This window comes from Lactuca serriola, chromosome 5, assembly GCF_051521515.1.
Source record: "Lactuca serriola cultivar US96UC23 chromosome 5, Lser_US96UC23_V15, whole genome shotgun sequence".
NCBI lineage: Eukaryota > Viridiplantae > Streptophyta > Magnoliopsida > Asterales > Asteraceae > Lactuca > Lactuca serriola.
Window position 1 is genome coordinate 95,208,602 of NC_136412.1, and position 16,585 is coordinate 95,225,186.

The following is a 16,585-nucleotide window of genomic DNA, read 5'->3' on the forward strand; positions in this document are numbered from 1 at the left end:
ATTAATATATTGGGAGTATATTAGTTTTCATAAAACAATAGTGTGTCATGTATTCATATGTTTAATTTCCTTGATTAGTTGTATACTTCTTTAAAATGTCCATAGTTTGTTGTAGTTATAAGAGTAATTATGAAATAAAACTAATGTGAAGGCTTGGAAACATCCACATGGTGGATGTATCTTAGGCCCCGTTTGGTAGCCTCTTAATTGAAAAATTAAGAGGCAGTCTCTTAATTTTTTAGATTTAGACTGTTTGGTTGGATATGAATTTATGCCTCTTAATTTTTAAGAAGCCTCTTAAAATTTCAGATATAAAACTACGTCTGAAAAAATAAAAAGATCCCGTTCCCTTTTTGCCCAAATACTTCTTCTCTTTCCTCTGCCTTTCTTCTTCACAATTGTCGCTTTTCTTCTTGCCCCCTCCCACTGAAACGCCGATTGCAACCCTCCGCCATCCCTTCCGGTCATCCCCTTCGGAACGTTGGGCTTAGATTTAAAATGTGTGTGATAGCCAAGAAAGCCCCATTTTACCCTTGAGGCCTTGACCTCTTCACTTTTCCATTGAGTTCGACCTCTTCAAAGCAACCACCTTCATCTCCGGTGTGTCACCCTTACATCGACACCGCCCCTCCAGCGACTGTGGGTGTGTACAAGAGAGAACACCAAGAACTGAAGAGGCCGCGTAAGACTTCATGGGTTCATTATCCTCTCCTAAGGCTGACGTCATCATCGATTTGGGAAATCATCTTCTCAATCACAGCGTCGATCGATGACTTCTTAAAAGATCAGAACTCTCTATGTATTCGTTATCTTCTCCCAAAGTGTTTTTTGTTTTTGTTTCTGCTTCCCAATTAGGTCTTAAGAGTTCTAATTTTGATGTGATAATTCGCATTTCAGGTTGCTGATGATACCATGATCAAAGAACAAGTGGGAAATGTGTTGTTGTTGGCCTTAAGATGTACCAAATGGGAGGCAACAAGAAGTGCTCGTGAAGAAAGCAGAGCTTGCTACTGTGAACATAATCAAATCATCAATATCTAGGTCAAAGTTGGGTGATTTCACATCAATATTGGTGTTGTTTTAATGAATTTTGACGTTGTTTTTTTTACTGAATTTTGATGTTTTTATTAGTTTTGATGTTATTTGGTGAAATTTATGGTTATAGTTTTTTAAGTACGAACTCTTGATAAGGAAAAATTGGAAGTACAATGTTGTAGTTGAAAGAAATGATATACAAGGGCAAAACGGTCATTTTTATTATTCAGCACAACAATTCAGAGGTTCTAGCCAAACAGATTTTTAAAATTCAGATCTTAAAAATTTAGACCCTCTTAGAAATTCAGACTTCTTAAAAATTCAGATCTTAAAAATTCAGATCCTGCCAAACAGCCCCTTAGTAGAAGACCCAAGATTCATATGTATTCATGGTGTATTAATATTGGATTGACACTTCAAGATGTGACTTCACGGGTCGATGCCATTAAACAAATCTTGAAGAATGCATTAAGTTTTTGTATCCTTTGTCATATGATATGTGTAGGTTCCGAGTAAACATACGGTTATGCTGTAAAGTCAAACATTATTATCAAACATAACACTTATAAAGGCTATAATCAAGTATGAAATGGAACATATAAGGAACATGTATAATCAATATGAGATATGTTCCTCTTAATTAGTTGGAGTGTGATACTAGTTAGTTTGACCCATCGGTAGGATTAGATAACATTTATTGTATGTCCATACCCCGATTATCAAGAGTGAAGTCCCTTTTTTTATTTGGGTCCATAAATCAAAAAACCGTTGTTGAATAATAAGAATGATTAAATTCCATGCCACATGTTCAGTGATGTTATAACAAAGAGATTTTAAAAGATGACAACACAATCACCCATAGTACAAGTTAATGTTGGCTTTGTGGAACGAATACTCATACGACAAAGACATGTTGCTAGGAGATCAACACTATTTGTACAATTGTTTGCTTTTCTCTTATATGAATAAGAGACTAATGGAAATAATGACTAATATATAAACAAATTAATGTACTATTGATTACATGTCAAACTATGGAGTCACATACTAAAATTAAAAAAATATAAGAAATAAATAATAAATGTCTATAACATAAATTCTATTTATTAACTAAAAAAATACAAAAACATAAATATTTTAGTTATTATTATATGTTATATAAAAAAATTAAATACAATGGTCATTAGATGCTTAAATAAGAGTTATTTATTTCTTTATTTAAAGGATAAGTATCATTGGCCTTACATTATTGGGCATACTTAAGAATGAGCTTTAGAAGCCTCATCCAATAATTCATGTATTAACACTTTGTTTCTGAGTTCAACTTAACGAGAGAAAAGAAAAGAAATGGGTGTAAGTGAGAAGAAAAATAAAAAAATTGATGTTCCCCAGTTTCATTAAAGGAAAGAAGTGGAAGGAAATAGAATGATCGCTTTTCCTCCTAACTTTCCTTTCGATTTGAAAGGATTTGAAGAGAAAGAAAAAAAATGTTTAAGTTTCCTTCCACTTCTCTCCAACTCGAGAACACAAAAGATAAATTTCTTTTCCTTTCCTTTCTATTCTTTTCTCTCCCTACTTTCTATCCTCTTATTTTCTTTTCTCTGCTACAACGGGGTATTATGGTTATAATGGAATAAACAACACAACAGCCAAAACCCTAATCCATACCTATCCACCTAGCAACTCCTCTCCATCCAACTCCCTTATGTTTGATACAAGCAAAGAAGGAAGAAAGAAAGTAGAGAAACTTTATTGGTTGATTATTTACTAACTATTTGGATTGAAATATATAGATACATAATATGTGTAATGTATCTTGATTGTGATCTCCCATGTTTAAAGGGTATTAACTCTAAAAACATATGGTTTTTGTTAGTTGACACTCTTTATCTAAATAGATCCACCTTTTGGTGTTATGAAATTCTAGAATTTTCTTTTCAATCCCCGACAATATTCACATGGTGGTTTAGAAGGTAAGGGGGAATCGATCGTTCAATCGGTTTTCCACTATTAGATTGACTATTCTTCAAAGGACTCTAAAAGCTGGTTCATTAAATGTTGTCAGAATACAACCAGAATTCATTGATAGTTTCAAAATCCTAAGAGAATGAAGTTACTTCACAAATTCTTGATGTCTATGAGTATTTTGTATGTGTTTACTTTTTATGTTAATTCCATTTATACCATTAGTGCATAATTAAGAACATGAATCCACAAGGTTGTGATTATGAGACAATTAATGAAGATGATGAGGGTCTTGTAAGGAAAGAAGCCGAATACGATGCCGTGAGGGTAGGGGTGGCGGTAGGTTCCATATTTAATAAGTGTTTTAATCAAAATCAATATAAAATTGCTAATATAAGTTAAGTATGGATACTTTAGTAATTTCACATAGACCGGTCAGTCATTGGGACCAAACCACAAAAAAAGAGGCATGAGACGAAAATCACATATTTTTATAAACCCTAAGGACCATTTATGTCATTACTAATTTATATGAAATTATTTGATAAAAGTTTAGCGGAAATATGTTGCTACATATTTGAAAAACACAATTGTATTCCGAACAGGGGAAATGGTGTTCTTGCCGTTTTCAATGCCCGAACAACGGAAACAACGATGGAGAAGAAAGGTGACTTGCATTACAACATTGCAGACGAATAATAACTCATTTGCATACAACAAACTCTTCTCGTAAGACTGTTCATCAGATCTCTCTCCGTTTTCCTTATATTTTTTCTTCCATTCCATCTCAAAATCTCTGATATCGAAACATAGGAGCAAAATTCTGCAGCATCGGTAGTACGATTGGCAGACAACTGCCATTGCAAAAATTTTGAATTCATTCTGTTTTTTCTTGTGAAATTAATCAATGTTTTTGAGGGTTTAGGATCGGATGTCATTTTTCAATGTAGGTTTAGGAGTATGGTAGTTTAATTCGATAATGGTGGTGAGGATTTTGGGATTAACTCGGGGAGATGACGAGTCACCGAGAGAGATCACGCGGAACAATCAATCAATTGATAATGTCGGGGAGAACGGATGGTTGATTCGATTTTTGGATTCCGCTTTCTTCTCTGAGTGGATTGCTGTTAGTTATCTCTACAAACATGATCACTCAGGGGTTAGGGATTATCTCTGCAATCGTATGTACACTCTTCCATTATCTGGCCTTGAAAGCTACTTGTTTCAGATTTGTTACATGCTTGTTCACAAGCCTAGCCCTTCACTTGATAAATTTGTCATCGATATATGCTCAAAATCACTTAAGATAGCACTGAAAGTGCATTGGTTCCTTATTGCTGAGCTTGAAGATTCTGATGATAATGAAGGAATTGGTAGAATCCAAGAGAAATGTCAGATTGCTGCCACTTTGATGGGTGAATGGGCACCATTGGTTAGACTTCAAAATGATTCAGCTATCAATCTGGGAAAGAATAAAGTACTAAACAGATGGCATTCCTCAAAGCAACGGTTACTGTCATTAACATCATCTCACCAGTTTCGTAAGTCTTTTTCATTCTCACCTTCTTCAGGGAACAATTTGCAGGATGAAGGTAGTAGTAGTAAAGCATCCCAAGATGAAAATAATATGTTCAAGAAATTTATTCCTAGTCAAAAAGTCCGGGATGCATTGCGTTTTAGGAAATCTGTATATAAAGATAATGAGGAATCAGAAAAAGATGGTTTTTTTACAAGACTTTTAAGAGACTCTAAAGAAGAGGATGTAGGGACATCCATGGAAAGGGATGATGAAGACAAGGAGAAAGATGGGTTTTTCAGTAGGTTTTTAAAAGATAGTAAAGATGAGAATGAGGTGACATCAAGCTCAGATAGTTTTTTAAAAAGAATATTTAGCAAAGGCGATTTGGAGTCTGTAGAAGGTGATGATGATAAAGAAGGGTATTTTAATAAGTTTATTAAAGAGAAATTTGAAGACAAACAGAAAGATATTGCTGCTAATGATGATGAGGAATACAAGGAGGTATATCAATAATTTGAGGTTTCTGCTCCTTTGAATCTTTTAATACTATCTACAAAGTTCTGCCATTATCTTCTTGCAAATTTATTTTCTATTTTTTTTAGTAATTACTTGACATAGCTACTTAGAAGCAATTGGTTTTTTGACTAATACACTTGAATATGCATTTGATATATGTAATGTTTCTTTTGGCAGAAGCAACCTGGTTCACCAAAGCAAAAGCACGATAGATCCAATCCTAAACCTCCATTGCCAAATACAAATACTTCACAATTTCGTAAAGGAACATATCATGAGTCACTTGAGTTTGTTCAATCCTTGTGTGACACATCATATTGTTTGGTAGATGTTTTTCCAGTTGAAGAACGCAAAAGTGCTCTTTGTGAGGTTGTGCTTCATCTTTCCTTTTAATTTTCTTCTCAATTTTGTTATATGTTTTCAAAACATTGCTTCCTATATACTAAATCTTTGCTTTATGTCTGTTTTAGTCACTCTCTGATATCAATGATCATGTTGTTGCAGCTCAAAGTAGTGGAGGTTTCTCTCTCTCTCTCTCTCTCCCCATTTACAAACAACAATCATTTATGTGAACATATGTATGTATATGGATATGGATATGTATCTATATACACGCACACACTTATATAAACTATGAAATAACTTCAATGAATTGTATAAAGAAATGAATGCAAAAAATTTAAGATCTTTTGTAAACTATAGTCATTTGCAATTTGTTCCCCATTGATTAGTACGATTAAAATAATAATAATTATTTTTTACAATATTTGGTTGTATGATAGGCTTGTGCTTTCCCATGGGGAAGGGAATGTATCGTGTGGTTCACATACCAGAAGATGAAGCCATTCTTCTTAACTCTAGGGATAAGGCACCTTATCTAATATGTGTTGAAGTATTAAAAAGTGAAACCTCAAGGTAAACACACACACACACACACTCATCAACCCTTTCATTGTTATTGATGATTCTTTTTTGTATTCAGTAGCAGCACAAAGGACCACAAACTTTCCAAGGGTGGAACCCCGTTAGCTAACGGAGATGCAAATTTACCAAAACGCCCTCCGTGGGCTAACCCGTTACCAAATAGACAAGATATGTATCTTTCTAGTTTTAATAAGATTTCAAGAACCACTTCACAAGCTATTGATGAAGCCATGAGTAGCTTGTGGGATTCAAATGCAAAGTTTGTTCATGTGAGTCTTTTAGTGGAGAATCAAATATCCAAGTCAAAGTTTGACCATGAATGTGGTCAAACTAGAGATGAAGATGGTGATGATGTGGAATGGGTGAGGGTTGAGTTGAAAGCGGACCCTGGGGTCCACATGGATGACATAGCGGTTCAGGAACCGCCACGTAGGCGGGAGCACCGCCGGGTCCCTAGTATGGTAGCTTTTGAGGAAGTTAAGGTAGTTTTTTCTAAAAATATTTGCATTATTAGTTTAATTTTGAGATTTCATGGTAGTTATTCAATTTAGTTTTATATATTTTAATACGCAAATTTTTTTAAAGTGATAAGTAATTTCATTTGAGTAGTTGTTAAATATATATAATATATGTCAAATGGATATTAAACACATTTATTTGTTACATAATAACATTTTTTTTTCTTGATTTGTGAATTTAATTTCATTTGGGTGTCTAGTTAAGCATAGTAAACAACATGCTTGAATATTTCATTCTTTCAAATCAACCAAACACTATAATGGAATGTGATGAGTGATGACCGATTCCATTCCATTAATTCTTTTTCTTTGTGATTCCATTTCATAAAATTTATTCCTTTCTCTATAAAAATAAGAAAGGAAACAAAACGGAGTGTTGACTAATTTTTTAAACTATTTTTTTTGGAGGCTGCTGCATTAAGAGGAGGAGTACCTCCTGGACTTTGTGTAAAGAGGTCTAGTCAAGAGTCATCAGAAGCAGAGTCAAAGGTGAGAGATTACATTTTTTTTTTTTAAATTTGGCATGAAATTTATATATATAAATGTTTTAGAGATTTTTATTTGAAAACAGGATGTATTATCTGGTGAACTTTGGGAGGCAAAGAAAGATAGAATTCGCCAGGCTTCAGTATATGGAAAGTTGCCTGGTTGGGATTTGGTCTCGGTAGGTAACTTTTAAAATTTTAAATAAATTACAATATTAATTTTTTAATTATGACTTTTTTTGGGTTTAAGATTGAGTTCATAGATTTGTTTTATAAATAAATAAAAGTTGGTTAAGATAATTATAACAACATATAGAAATAAAGTTTCAAAACAATATACTGTATTCACATATAGTATAAAATAATCATATGAATTAATATTCAGTCTATGTGATGACTCATTCCATTCCTAAACAAATCCTTTGTGAATCCATGAATGGAATCCATAAAAGATTTAAACTTTTCTTCTTAATCTATTTCAGTTTTGTTATTTTTTAGGTTATTGTGAAAAGTGGGGATGATTGTAGACAGGAACATCTAGCTGTGCAACTTATTTCTCACTTCTATGGTATGTATGTTAATCTTATAATTTTTTTATAACAAATTATAAAAAAATCTACAAGCAATTTTTGTGCATAATCTGTTTTACAAAAAACCAACTTTAAATCTGTAAGCTTCTAATGTAATATGGTGTATACAGTGTGGAACGAGACTAATTTTCCATACAAAATTAGTATATGTGGAAAATTATTAAATATTTTTTTAATAATTTTTAATAAGATATAGTGTTTATGTCAGATATATTCCAGGAAGCTGGACTACCTCTCTGGCTAAGACCATATGAAGTTCTAGTGACTTCTTCTTACACAGCTCTAATTGAAACGATTCCAGATACTGTAATTAATGTTACTAAACTTATTTATTATTTATTATTTAAGTTTTAAGTTATTGTTTTTATTAAATAATTTGCTCTTTGGCTCCTTGTAGGCCTCACTTCATTCTATCAAAAGCAGATATCCCGATATCACAAGCTTACGTGATTTTTTTATTGCCAAATATCAAGAAAATTCTCCAAGTTATAAGCTTTCACAGGTAAATGATATTATTTTTTTAATGTTTTTTTTTTATATAAGAGGTTCATTTCATTCACACACCAAACATAATCATGGAATTTAAATTCTTGTTGCAGAGGAACTTTGTGGAAAGTATGGCTGGATACTCCCTGGTTTGCTACCTCTTACAGGTATAACTAAAAACTACTAGTAATCATTGTTTTTCAACTCAATAATCACCATAGCTATTTACAAATTTAATATACAAAATAAAATAGTTATCAAAGTTAACACCAGTTTTTGTCACTGCTTTATTTTCCACTTTTGCAATCTAGGAATGTTGTGGTTTACATAATTGATAAATGAGTAGGAAATGATTTTTGTGATTTTACCTTTTAAATTCTAATTCTTTTCTTGAAAAAAAAATTGTTTTGCATTTTCAACACGTGTAGGTGAAAGATAGGCACAATGGCAACCTTTTGCTTGATGAAGAAGGTCATCTTATACACATTGACTTTGGCTTCATGCTCTCCAATTCACCCGGGGGTGTAAATTTTGAAAGCGCACCTTTCAAGTTAACACGTGAACTTCTTGAGGTAAGTAACTACTATTGCAAAAAGACGTCAATACCCTTCTCATAATACACAGCCTATAAGATTATGTAGTGATTTTGAGTGACATTGGTTTTTTGTCATTTTGTGTTAGGTTATGGATTCGGATGCTGAGGGAGTTTCGAGCGAGTTCTTCGACTATTTCAAAGTATAGTATTTGTCTTTTTTTCTTTTTTTATAAATTAAATTCAGAAAATATTTTCATGTTTTTGGTGTTTATCCAATCTGAAATCAGGTTTTATGCATCCAAGGGTTTCTGACATGCCGAAAACATGCAGAACAGATAATCCTACTTGTTGAGATGTTGCAGGTAATGGAAGCTTCATCATTTTTAGGGTTAAATACAATAAATAGCAATGTATTTTCATTCATTTGTTTATTATAATAGCATCCTACTATTATTCTTTTAAATATTTCCATTTATTTGAGAAATCCATCCATTTATAGCAATGTAATTTAAAATACAAAGCAATTTTCACTACTAAAATCAGGGTAAAATTTTCATTATATAATGTCCTAAAAATAAATTTTAGGTAGAATGCTATAAATATAATGGGTACATTTTCAAGCCTTAATAAGAATAAGAAAAAGAAAAAGAAAAAGAAAAGGAAAGTACAATGTTGAAATAGAAATAAGTAAAAGTAGGATGCTATACTATTTAATACTGTGTTTGGCGTGCATTGGACCAGGACAACAATTGCAAAAAGACGTAAATGCCCTTACATTCTTTTTCACTTTCTTCTCCAGGACTCAGGTTTCCCATGCTTCAAAGGTGGTCCGAGAACTGTACAAAACTTAAGGAAACGTTTTCATTTAAGTTTAACAGAAGAAGTAAATTTATATATTTATTTACTTTTAGTTTTAAATTTTTTTTTTAAAAAAAAGTAACATATTATTTTGGTTATTTTGTTCCAGCAATGTGTGTCCTTGGTGCTTTCTCTAATTAGCAGCAGCTTAGATGCATGGAGAACACGTCAATACGATTACTATCAAAGGGTTTTGAATGGGATACTCTAATATCACTTTCATTCGGTTCCATGAAATGACTATTTAGCCCCTGGACCAAGCAAGCTGTCTTTTCTTTCTGCCTTAATGATGGGGGGCATGACTTAATCCAGTAAGCTTTATATCAGTGTTTCTTTTTCTTACTTAATGTAGAAAGAACGCCTTCATAGAAAACTGCTATATAATACACAAATAAATGAAAGTAAGTTAATATTTCTTGCATTTAGCCCTAATAGACAAAGTCAGGGAAATGAGGCTTTCCCCATTAAGTTGTATCTTTTTACAAATTTCCCACATTTTTATTTTTCCTTACATTTCGCCTGGTGTGCCTCCATTTTCTCAAATATTTTATTAAATATTATTTACTTTATCCAGACAACACCTAATGGGAAACAAAGGAACATAATGCAAAGATTTTAATAGATGAAAGGGAAAGGAAAGGATGACAAGTTTTTTGGCCCATGGATGACATTTACCATTTTTACCCTTTTTAGTGTACAGGGAAATTTCATGTGATTATATTAGAAGCAATAGTTCGATTGCTTTATCACCATTTTTTTTTTGCTACACAACCGCTAATTATTGTATTTGTTGTAGTGTATAGTAGTAGTATGATAAGTGTTTTTTTGATGTTGTTTATGTTGGACACTCTATGTATACAATTGCAAGTGGTTACTAAGGTATTGGTAATATCAAAGTTTTGAAAGTTGTTATCTTCGTGATACACATGTTACAAGTTGTGTTCATGGGTTATCTTTTTATTTATTTATTTATTTTTTGATCTAGCTATCATTGGATTAGCATTATGTACACGTATATATAAATTATAATTGTTCATTTATGTGATTGATCGAGTTTGTTTTAGTAATCCTATTTACAGATTTGAGGTTACATATTTGATTAATTCGGCTAAGAAACGCAACTAGCAAACTTGGTTGCTATGTGGTGCAACTTTCCTTAGGATGGAAGGAGTCATTCCCTCCAAACCCACTTAACTTACCACCACATCATCTTCACATATAAGGTTTTTTTTTTTTTTTTTTTTTTTTTTTTTTTTTTTTTTTCTATTATTTTTCTATTTTTAATTATATATATATATATATATATATATATATATATATATATATATATATATATATATATATATATATATATATATATTCCAACTTACAACACATGGAATCCATATCATTTTAAACCCACTTAATTTTTAATTTTAAAATAAATATAAACTAATAAAAATCATACAAAATTAATTTACAAAATATTAAAAACCTACAAAACTAATTTAAAAACATACAAAATTATTTTGGTACAAGCACAATCAATTAAGCATACATAATCATTTGTCAAAGATTTAGTCAAATTGAAACTCAAATGCTATAAAATAATGAAATAAGGACAATTAATTAAAAATATATTTAGACTAAAACAAAAAAAAGTTTGCAATGTAATGATCTAATTCTAATCTTATATCTTGGGCCCAACAGAAGTTTGATAAATTATTAGTTTTATTTTATTCTAACTGAATAACCCTAAAAAAGTTTAGGGCATTACAAAAACACTTATGATTACTACGTGATTACTATGTTTTGAGTTCCCAAAATCAATAGCAACAACTTTCTCCTCCTCCAAGCAAGTTAGGGTTTTCCTCCAAGAGGATCCACCCTTCAATTCAACGTAAGAAGAGAAGAGAAAGATACTGCTTCTCTAACCCGCTGCAAGCGATTAAAGGCTCTAGCCCGCTAGAACCGCGAATCAAGGATTCACAACTTTATGGTACCGTCGGTACCGCCTCAACCCATTCCCAACCGATCGTTGACCCCGTCCACTCTTATAGATATATAAAGGTTTAGTTTTGTAGAATGTTGGCTTGAACAAATTGTCTCCTTGAGTCCTTAGCGGTAAGTGAGGTTTAGATATTAATACGGGCAAATTGCACCAAACAACAAAACATTTTACCATTTTACCAAAACATGCAATATCATATTATATGTTTCATGTTACATGTTGCCTAAATCGGTAAAAACAAATGCAAGTTGGTTGCTATTACTGGTAAAAAAATTAGCGTGTTGCATAATTTGGTAAAAATGGGAAAGTTTGTTACTAGTTAAGTGCAATATACATTATTAGTTTCGTACATAAAGATTTTGTGTTGGTGTAAGTCTTTAATTCACTTAACATCACGATTTTTGCTTTGATGATAAAAAATCTAACCCGAAATAATATTGTGAGCTAACCAAGTAACTTTTTTATTTGAAACATATTATTATCCATGGATCAAGTCTTATCGGTATTCACACATCTCAAGTGATCAAGACAATTGAAGCTTCAATATATATATATATATATATATATATATATATATATATATATATATATATATATATATATATATATATATATATATATATATATATATATATACTTTTGTCTTAGGATTAGGAAGTGCGTCAACAAGTACATTTTATGTAGTAGCGAAGATTATTAGCATATTGAAGTGAATTTCTGAAACATCTCTCGCATAAAGTGATTTTAAAATTGTTTTAAAATCAAATTTTCATTCCAAAATCAAAGTTTAAGTTTTAAAACATGTACGGATAAACGTTTTGGTCCCAAATCAATTTTAGTTTAAAATATAGCGAGCATATTACAATCAATTTCAAAACATAAGTAAAAGTATGATATTACAAACAATATAATCTTCTAAGTATCCAAGCCTCCTTTATCTCTAACTAGAGCAACATGTCAAAATATAGTGTAAGCTGTGAGAATGCATCGTGAGAATACCTGATGTCAACTCTTCGAGAGTAAAGGATGATGGCTATCATCCATACTCAAAGTTAAACTCCCGAAATAGTTTAAATCAACAAAACATCTCAATACCCTTACAAAGTAATATAATAGATTTGGGAAAAACATATCAACATATTAAGTTCACAACATTCGGAGGAATGCAATGCACATGCTCCTAAATCCATTTCCCATGTCCATCTCAGTCAATCTCACAATCCAAATGGTGTTGGATTAGGTTTTTAAGTCCGTAACTATAATTGGTATACACTTAAATTGATAGTAGCACAATCCTTTTGGATTGCCCTCAAGACTAGTAACTAGACATGATAATATTTGGAGAGAGAGTTTTGATTTATTATTGAAATAAATAATTTGTTAATATATTATGAAAATAATATATTAATTAGAAATAGTAATATTTAATTAATATTAATCAGAAATTAATTAGAATTAATTTTAGGATTAGAGGAATTAATTAAAAGTGCAGGGACTGAAGTGCAATTATTTAATAGTTGAGCAAGAGCAATCTAGAACCCTTAATATGGGTTGGACGGTTTCTTGAAGCCTAAGGGCTTCTAGAATGATCCCTTGTGGATAAACAAGAAAGTGGATAATTACCCGGTTTAAGATAATCTTGGATTATGCCTTAATTAGGGTTTTTTTACTACACTATATATACAACCTCAACCCTAAGAATTTCGGCCATGCTATTCCTTAAAGGGTTAGGCCAAAAATTCCTCCTATCTCCTCCTTCTCAATCATCTTCCTTTGCTAGTGTTGGGTGTGAACCATTAGAGACGTAACATTTGTGACGCTTGCTCTCAAGGCTTCAACAACACAAGGATTTACATTATTATTACTATATAACAATCAAGGAATGATTCTTATAACCCTAATTATGTATTTTGGATTATATACTAGTGTTCTAGGGTTTATATTTTGTTGTTTAAGTTGCATGTTCAATTAGAGAAAACATAGATCAATTTTTAGGGTTGCATGTACACATAGGATTTATATGTATTACATAATACCCATAAGTGGTATCAGAGCATAGGTTTAGTTTTCTATTGAATTGATACAATGGTTAAACTTGAACAAGGAGAAGAAAACATAATCGTCATTCTTTTCCGCCACCACGACGTGGTAATTGTTTACCACGACATGGTAATTGTTTCCCACGACGTGTTGGACAGTCAGATCCACAAAATTTGGATTTATGCTTATCTCATGATTTGATTAAGATAATTACATTAAATAATGTTTTAAATAAGTAAAACTGAATAATTATCTAAGTAATTCTTGAGTTGTTATTATATTGATTACTTGTTTAAATATTGACATGTTAGGGTAAAATTGAGTCCTTTAAGAGACCAAGATCCAATGAATCAAGTGTTGAAGGATCGTCCAAAAGACAATGCTCCAATTCTAATCAATCATTCCCTTTGGTTTCTAATGCTCCATATCCACAAAGACCACAATCACAAAGTCTACAACCTACAACTACTCCAATTAGAAGTATTGATTTGAAGTTGAAATTTTTAAAAGGTTGTGGATATGCAAATTATAGAATTCGGGGACCGATTTAATGAAATAACCACCAATTACTAGAATACATGGGGGCTTTGAGTCCTTGTGATTCATTTGCTAACTTTGACAAAACAAAGTTGTTGAAATTGAGTGAGTCGTTGTATAAGAGTGATTTTAATGATTTAGAGAGGATGTAACTTGATGATGAACTTGAGATATATTATCACTATTTACATAAAGAAGTCCTCGTGATTCATTTCCGACCTTTTTCATTTGATGGTGGAAACATGAAAACATCGTTCTTATCCTATGATTTATAGGTTGTTAAAGTAAGTTTTGGTTTTACCCATCCTGATCGCAATAGTGGAAAAATGTTTTTCCATGACGAAGCTTTTGAATACAGACTCGCATAACAAAATAAGTAATGATTTTTTGAACGGTGTCTTGATTTGTAATGCTAAAAAAGAAGCTTTTATAAAGGTTAAGATCGAAGATGTAATGAATCGTTTTAAAAAAAATGTAAATGTAGATGTAAAATTTAAAATTTATGTTCGATAACCACTAGTTTGTTATTTTTAATGCACTCATTTTTTTTTTGTAATACTGCTGCTATAAATTCCTACGTCCGTTCCTGTCATGTGGAGTTGTTGCCCCTTAGGAATGTGGTACTCTTGGTCATTGCTTTAAGAATAACTTTGTTGTTATTATTGGTGTCTACAAACCTGCTATCTAAATTTTTTGACAATATCACCCTTGGTGTACATACTTTAATTGTTGGTAATATCGAAGCTGTCTACAATCTTCGTAGCCATTAATAGATGCAACAACTCCTGTCTAGTTTATTAAAGCCCAAAATGCCATGGTTACAATCTTCCTAGCCATTAATAGATGCAACAACTCATGTCTAGTTTCTTAAAGCCCAAAATGCCAGAGATCCGGGGGAACAAAAAATATTGTCTAGATCATTAAGCCTTATGTTGATGTATCGTTTGCGGTTTTATTGTTTTTTTCCTTTTGTTTTTATAATTTTCCAGCTTGTTTCTATTTTTTAATAAAATTTCTATCGCCGTTAAAAAAACCAAAGTGATAATTATACCGTTGATCTAAACCATGACTCTTCCGCCGGTGTTGGTCATTGAACCAACTTACCAACCCCTTGAACTATGACAATTTTAATGGCATTTTAGTGAATACGAAGCCGGAGATGAGACATTTTATAAAAAGAAAACTTTGCAAATGACCAAAAAGTAGGATGACTTTGAAAAAAATGACCATAAAAATGAAGATTTCAGAAAATGACCACAGGTTCCGCAGAGGGGGTTCTGCGGAACCATAAACACCTCTGCGGATCTTATTTTTTCATTTTTTTTGTTTATTAATATTTTTTTAATCACATAAGATATTATGTGATTATTATGTAAAAAAAGTGTTTTCATTTTTTTATTTTTCTTATTTAATTCCCCGTTTATAAAAGTTGTGTGTTTAATAAAAATTATACAAATATTCTATGTTTTTTTTATAAAATTACACACTGGTATTCTAAATAATAAACATATTTTAAGTAGGTTACGGAATATAATTTAGAAAACATAAACATACAACCTTCATAATAAACATACTTTGAAATAAACTTCATTGTAGGCTCTGTAGATCCTCTACAGCTCTGCATAATCTTTGTTGTTGTTGTTGTTTTTTTTTTTTTTTAATTTATTTTCGTTTTTTTTGCGTTCATTTTCGTTTATTAATATATTTTTTTAAATACACTAATACCCTATGTGATTATTATATAAAAAATTCTACAAAAAAGGTTATATATAATGAAATGTTTTATGTAATACGTTTGCATCTGAGGAACCGAAACACCTCTGCGGATCTTGAATTTTTTAATTTTTAATTTTTTGTTTTTTTGTTTATTCGTTTTTTCTATTTTTTGTTTTCATTTATTAATATTATTTTTTCTGCGGATCTTGAATTTTTTAATTTTTAATTTTTTGTTTTTTTGTTTATTCGTTTTTTCTATTTTTTGTTTTCATTTATTAATATTATTTTTTTTAATACACTAATACCTTATGTTTTAAGTAAAAAATTTGACAAAAAAAGGTTAAAAATAATGAACTTATATTTAATATCAGTCCACGGAACTGTTTGGGAATCCACAAAAATTTTATCAGTGTATCAATGTATACCTCTGCGGATCAGTGTACACCTCTGCGGATCTGTGTACACCTCTACGGATCTATTTACACCTCTTAATCTCACAAACTCACAAAAACCCACTAAAATACGTCTATAACTTCTATAACTGATCCGTAGAGGTGTACATAGATCCGCAAAGGTGACCACTGATCTGTAGATATGTACATTGATGCACTGATAACAATTTTGTGGATTCCCAAACAGTTATGTGGATTGATATTAAACATAAGTTCATTATTTTTAACCTTTTTTTTGTCAAATTTTTTACGTAAAACATAAGGTATTAGTGTATTAAAAAAACTAATATTAATAAACGAAAACAAAAAATAGAAAAAACGAAAAAATTAAAAATTAAAAAACTCAAGATCCGCAGAGGTGTTTCGGGTCCTCAAACGCAAACGTATTACATAAAACATTTCATTATTTATAACCTTTT

General features: G+C 31.2%; 1 protein-coding gene across 2 annotated transcripts; it reads left to right on the top strand.

Annotated features, from left to right (window-relative positions):
* Positions 1–3,591: 3,591 nt before the first annotated feature.
* On the top strand, positions 3,592–10,336 carry LOC145052804 (phosphatidylinositol 4-kinase beta 1-like). Of its 2 annotated transcripts, none has more exons than XM_079000689.1 (17): positions 3,592–5,020; positions 5,213–5,404; positions 5,506–5,554; positions 5,818–5,950; positions 6,018–6,441; positions 6,886–6,966; positions 7,049–7,141; positions 7,461–7,530; positions 7,761–7,858; positions 7,950–8,054; positions 8,152–8,205; positions 8,467–8,610; positions 8,720–8,773; positions 8,861–8,935; positions 9,373–9,456; positions 9,541–9,742; positions 10,006–10,336. In XM_079000689.1, the coding sequence occupies exons 1-16, from the start codon at positions 3,980–3,982 to the stop codon at positions 9,640–9,642; spliced, it is 2,799 nt and encodes a 932-aa protein (XP_078856815.1). In that variant the 5' UTR covers positions 3,592–3,979; the 3' UTR covers positions 9,643–9,742; positions 10,006–10,336. The 2 variants fall into 2 exon arrangements, with proteins under 2 accessions (XP_078856815.1, XP_078856816.1); XM_079000690.1 differs by having other exon boundaries at positions 6,021–6,441.
* Positions 10,337–16,585: the final 6,249 nt, after the last annotated feature.

Coding starts and splice junctions, on each gene's coding strand:
- LOC145052804 (XM_079000689.1), top strand. CDS start 3,980: ATGGTGGTGAGGATTTTGGGATTAACTCGGGGAGATGACGAGTCACCG. Junction 5,405..5,505: donor GCAAAAGTGCTCTTTGTGAG/GTTGTGCTTCAT, acceptor TGTCTGTTTTAG/TCACTCTCTGATATCAATGA. Junction 8,055..8,151: donor CAAGTTATAAGCTTTCACAG/GTAAATGATATT, acceptor TTCTTGTTGCAG/AGGAACTTTGTGGAAAGTAT.